We start from the raw sequence: 6060 nt of genomic DNA, 5'->3' as shown, positions 1-6060 counted from the left end.
CTCCACCTCAGATCTATTTTTAAAACTCGCTTCAGAGAAGAGTGGGGGATTTTTTATTCATGATCAGGAGAAACGTATTCAGTAAAAAAGCCAATCATTTGGGCATATCCGGTATCCACACACTTATTAATTGATCCTTTGATAATTGTAAAAAGTTGTAATTTATATATATTAGAAATATATTTCATCAGATAACAGTAACTGTATTTTATTTAAATCATTTGCGCTCAGACGAAAAGGTGAGTTGCTTAACCACACATCTGCATATGAGGGAAAGTTTAATAATAACTCCAAAGATTTGTTTTTAAGAATCAGTTTTTATTAGTTTTTAAGAATCAGTTGGAGTCCACTGTCTTGCTTACAACCTATTTGACAACAACTTATTTCTTATTCAAATAATAAGAAAGCAAGAATTTACTTCTTGACTGGTCATACAAATTGAGAATGGAGAGGTGCATAGTGAGTGTGAGCTGTGTGAATGGGTGTGGCTTTACACTCCAACACTGAAACTTCCTCTGACATTCAGGTAAGAGCTCCTGGGGACAATTTGTCACGCCACTGCTGGATAACATTGGATTCATGCTTGAAACTAAATAAATAATAAAAAGATAATACTAGGACAAGAAAGGTAATGTCAGATGTAAATGTCCTAAGGCAGGAACACGTGTGAATTGGAAATTGATTTTTTTTTTTTTCAAAAAGGAAAGTCTGCATAGTATTATGAAGTGCCTAATTTATTGTACACCTGCATCTTTTCGGCTTGTGAAAATGCTCTACCGCAACGTGAATTGTATTATTACTGTCTTATCCAGACATAATTAATGTCGATTAGCTTAATAATTAATAGTCTAATTTGTAGGGTTTTTTGTGACCATCCACCGAATGCTCCACAAGGTAAAATAGCAATCCACGTTCGAGTTCATGTCCATAAAAGCCAAAGCATTTGCTTCGCATGTAAATCCGTTTTGAACCGACTACAAGGTTATGGGTACACCCAGGACACAAGCTACAACGTTTCACTCCAGAAAATGCAGAGGGGAAACTTTCTGATAGTTGAGACCCTCTGCAATTACTTTCTTCGGCCAATCAGGAGCAAGAAGCAAAGGAAAACAAAGTATGTGATTGGACTAAAAGTCTCGGTTTCAAGGCGCCCCATAAGAGGGGCAGTGAGTCTGAATGAGGGGTACCTGGAAACCGCCGGCGCACATTACAGTCTGTACGCTGAGCTCGTGCGCAAAAGCTTCCAGGGAGAGGTACGCGTGCGCGACCCCGAACAGACGCGCGGTAGAGAGACGCTGCTGCACGGAGAAAGACCCGCGTCCTGCAAAAGCGTGTGTCTCCTGCTCCGAAATCGACGGAGAAGCCCTGGAGGAGAAGTATGTGTCTGGCGCCCAGAAACATGCAGGGGTCTTTGTGAACGCTGTGACCAATGGAAAAGTTAACCTCGAGAAGAGCTTAGTGGACTTACACTCTTAAATGCAGTTTTCTGGATTCCACGAAAACGCAACTTTCTGACCACGATAAGCAGTTTGCACACAGGGACTGTAACGTCCTGCCCGAGAGATTGGGCTCCGTGTTTGTTCCGACTGAGAAGGGATTCGTCCTAACTTCTGCTGAACATGCTTGCTTGGACGCCACGAGTAACTTGGTGTTGAGAAGACGACGCAGGCGAAGACTTAGGACTTGGAAGGCATTTTCTTTACCTGCAATCGTGAGAAGTCGTTTTCTCGCTAATATTTTTGCGCTGTCGAATCGCAGTACCACAGTGAGGGCGAAGTGAAAACAATTTGATCGATCCGTTATTTTTCCTTTGATTTATTTTAGAATGATGGCTTGTGCCAAAATACCGGTCTTTGCGGGGACTGTTGGATATTTCTTTCTGACTTTGTGTCTGTGTTTCCAGCCAAGTAGCGCTCAATATCACGGAGAGAAGGGGATCTCCATTCCCGAGCACGGCTTCTGCCAGCCTATTTCTATACCGCTTTGCACGGACATCGCATACAACCAGACTATCATGCCGAACCTTTTGGGTCACACCAACCAGGAGGATGCCGGGTTGGAAGTGCACCAGTTTTATCCCCTGGTGAAGGTGCAGTGCTCGATGGACTTGAAGTTTTTCCTGTGCTCGATGTACGCGCCGGTGTGCACGGTTCTGGAGCAAGCCATCCCCCCGTGCCGCTCCTTGTGCGAGCGCGCGAGGCAAGGCTGCGAAGCGCTCATGAACAAGTTCGGTTTCCAGTGGCCCGAGAGACTGCGCTGCGAGAACTTCCCCGTCCATGGCGCCGGTGAGATATGCGTTGGTCAGAACACGTCGGAGACCGGAGGCCCCACGTCTGACCCGACGCCTTACGTGCCCGAACTGATCACACTGCCGCCCAACATAGGCAAACCCAGTCAGCAATTCACGTGCCCGTTGCAACTGAAAGTCCCCAGTTATCTGAACTACTACTTCATGGGGGAAAAAGACTGCGGCGCTCCATGCGAACCCACCAAGCCCAACGGCTTGATGTATTTCCGAGAAGAGGAGGTAAAGTTTGGTCGGCTTTGGGTGGGCATTTGGTCGATTTTGTGTTGCGTGAGCACTTTGTTCACTGTACTTACATACTTGGTGGACATGAGACGGTTCCGGTACCCAGAGAGACCCATCATCTTTCTCTCTGGCTGCTACTTCATGGTGGCTGTTGCCTATGCAGCAGGTTTCTTCCTGGAAGACAAAGTCGTTTGCATCGACAAATTCAACGATGACGGCTACAAGACTGTAGCACAGGGAACGAAGAAAGAAGGGTGCACCATTCTTTTCATGATCCTTTATTTCTTCGGTATGGCGAGCTCCATTTGGTGGGTCATTCTCTCCCTTACGTGGTTCCTCTCTGCGGGAATGAAGTGGGGGCACGAGGCCATTGAGGCCAACTCTCAGTACTTCCACCTCGCCGCCTGGGCCGTCCCCGCGGTCAAGACCATCACGATCCTGGCCATGGGGCAGGTGGACGGCGACCTCCTCACCGGGGTGTGCTACGTCGGCATTTACAATGTGGACTCGCTGCGCGGGTTTGTCTTGGCGCCCCTTTTCGTCTACCTCTTCATCGGCACCTCCTTTCTCCTGGCGGGGTTTGTGTCCCTGTTCCGGATCAGGACCATCATGAAGCACGACGGCACGAAGACGGAGAAGCTGGAGAAGCTGATGGTGCGCATCGGGGTGTTCAGCGTACTTTACACCGTCCCTGCAACTATAGTAATCGCCTGCTATTTCTACGAGCAGGCATTCCGCGAGCACTGGGAGAAAACCTGGCACATGCAGACCTGTAAGCGCTTTGCTGTACCCTGTCCTGTCAATAATTTTGCTCCCATGTCCCCAGACTTCACTGTTTTTATGATTAAGTATCTGATGACCATGATTGTGGGCATAACATCTGGGTTTTGGATATGGTCTGGCAAAACACTGCAGTCTTGGCGCAGGTTTTATAAAAGACTCAGTAATAGTAACCAGGGTGAGACAACAGTATGAAACGAGAGAACCTGTGAGTCACACACACATACACACACACACGCGTTGAGATTTTAAGGTTTGAGAGGCCTGGATGACCCTTTTTTCCTGAGACATTTTCTCCATAACAGAGCGCAAGCATAGAACTGAACTCAAGATCAAGCCAAACTAATATGCTTAAGCTATGTGAACAGTCATTTGCTTTGTACATTTTTTTTTGGGGGGGGGGGGTGAAAATAGAATTGTGTGGACACTTATGTGCGCCAAGATGCTCCCAAAATTACAGACAGCTGTTTGACCATGCCGTCTCCCCCCCCGTCTGTGAGAAAGATATTTGACTATATCTCTATGTAACAGTATAATTTACACATGTGATCTCTTCAGATTAAGACATATAGGCCTACATTTTGAAACAGTGCTCTATTTGGCACAACATGCCTAATTCTCATTACTGTGGAATCCTGATTCTATAATTGAAAGTTGAACATGTTTTGCCTTACAAATGTATCCTCTCTAGTTTTATATGGACTTGTATCACTTTCACAGCCTCTCGCTGACAATCATGCATAGTTCTGTGGCACAAATGGACTGACAAATGCGCATTGGGGTTGTGGGCTATATGCATGTGTACAGCTGTGAAATTATGCAAGCTCCTTTTTAAACTACGTAACATGTAAATAATCACCTTTTCCTAAAGAGTATATGTATTTATGAAGATAATCTTGCAATCTTGCTGTTTTTTACTTGATTTTTAAAACAAAATTGGTAAGAGGTCATTTGTATATGTACAGTTTCACTGAATAAAATGATTAGATTTTTAACTATCTGCTTCATAAATATTGATTTCTCCAGTGCTACTGATTTATATTTTCTAGAATTATAAATGTATTTAATAATTAATTACTATTTATCCTAAAAGGCTATGGCAAAATTTTCTTGTGCATGTTGATTTAAATCTTAATATTGTAAAAGGCATCCAAAGGCTGTTTCCAATACCTCATTACTGATGCGGGATGTCAAATGTATTGACAACCAATATTGTGACAAAGGGTCTAAAATTTGCCAACATTTAAAACTTAACTAAAATAAAAAATCATACATCATGAGATATCGTAATGAGTCCTCACAAAGTATCTTTGCAATAAGTGGGGATTGGTCTTAAACGTCATAAAACTAGAGTATTATGAAGTAGAACTGTAATTTCCTCATTAGAAATGCATACTTTTCTTCATCAGTGCCGTACTTTGGAGAAAGGCACTCACAGGCTGTTATTTCGACGAGAGGAACTATCGATAAACCGATAATTTGGCGCCACCTATAGGTAGACAGTTCTTGATGTTAAAGGAAGCTTCTTTTGTTGTTAACCAAAGCCTCCGGTTAAATCATTGCCACCTTACTGAAATGGTATGCTTTTTGTGAATTACTCACAACTGCCATTGTGCCTGCAATAGGCTTCATTCTGTAATGAATTTGGCAAGAAACTAGAGGTCAATAAAGAATTCATGTGAAGTCCTAACCATTCTCCCAAATACATTTCCTCTACCCAACCTTCATCCGGTTACACATAAAAGAAACTAGTGTGGTCACTGTATGTACCAATTTGTTACAATTTTACAACACCCTTATTTATGCCAGAACAATCATTTCTGTCATTTCTGCGTGGTCAGCAGGAAGTGCCTCCACAGTAAAGGTGCGGTCAAACTGAGGTGACCATTTGCTAACCCCAAACATCTCGGCCACGTCCCTTTGTCACCTCAGCAGGAATTTTCGTATAGCTACGTGTGTGATGCCATGCAACTCTGCAATGATTCACTGTGGTTATACAAGCTAGAGAAGTGTGCGGCGATGACAGCAGTGTGGTGGCCCACAGGCATCTATAGCAGGGAGGAGAGATCCTCTTTCTGCGGCCAACTGTGAGAAGCTTGTTCACTTCACCAGCATCTTGTGACAAACAATGCAGTAATAAGCTTTGACGGTGTTGTGAAATAATCACTTGCTATTTAATCGTCCCCTGTGGTTTCATTTGAAAAAGGTCAGCTCAGGGCCTTTAGTAAATAAATGGGTGAGAAAGGTGAGTAACATGTATTGCCTCCACATTGTCCATACTAGACGAGTCATAACTCGTATTTATGTTCTGTTTCTCTGCAAACTGTGTACTATACTACAATTTTGAATATCTTTACATCTCTTACTACAGTGCAGTTACTCACCTAGAAATGTCTTTGGATATATATATATATATATATATATATATATATATATATATATATATATATATATATATATATATATAAAAGTTTTATTAGAAACATCTATAAATAACAATAGACAACAAGAGATCACCATATAAGAATTAAAGTCTTTTTAAAATGGCCCATAAGACCACTTAAATTACACTGAGGGAAGGGCAGACTGAGGAGGAAGAAAGTGATCCCAAAAAAGTGACAAAACTACAACCAAAAACCTTAATTAGAGGTTGTGTCATCCTGCCCGCCATCTGACAGGAAGTGAAGGAGAGCTGTGGGTAACCCAGCCAATAACACTGAAACCCATTACGGACTGCTCTCTCGAGTTAG

At 43.0% G+C, this 6060-nt stretch overlaps 1 protein-coding gene across 1 annotated transcript; it reads left to right on the top strand.

Annotated features, from left to right (window-relative positions):
• The first annotated feature begins 332 nt into the window (after nt 1-332).
• fzd7a (frizzled class receptor 7a) lies at nt 333-4305 on the top strand. The gene has a single exon (XM_027011861.2). It carries the CDS (start codon nt 1826-1828, stop codon nt 3503-3505), a length of 1680 nt encoding a protein of 559 aa, XP_026867662.2. The 5' UTR covers nt 333-1825; the 3' UTR covers nt 3506-4305.
• Nucleotides 4306-6060: the final 1755 nt, after the last annotated feature.

Source organism: Electrophorus electricus, chromosome 2, assembly GCF_013358815.1.
Source record: "Electrophorus electricus isolate fEleEle1 chromosome 2, fEleEle1.pri, whole genome shotgun sequence".
Taxonomy (NCBI): Eukaryota; Metazoa; Chordata; class Actinopteri; order Gymnotiformes; family Gymnotidae; genus Electrophorus; species Electrophorus electricus.
This window is presented reverse-complemented; position numbering and strand designations above follow the sequence as displayed.

Bases quoted from the DNA above. Each gene is read 5' to 3' on its own strand.
- fzd7a (XM_027011861.2), top strand. From the start codon at position 1,826: ATGATGGCTTGTGCCAAAATACCGGTCTTTGCGGGGACTGTTGGATAT.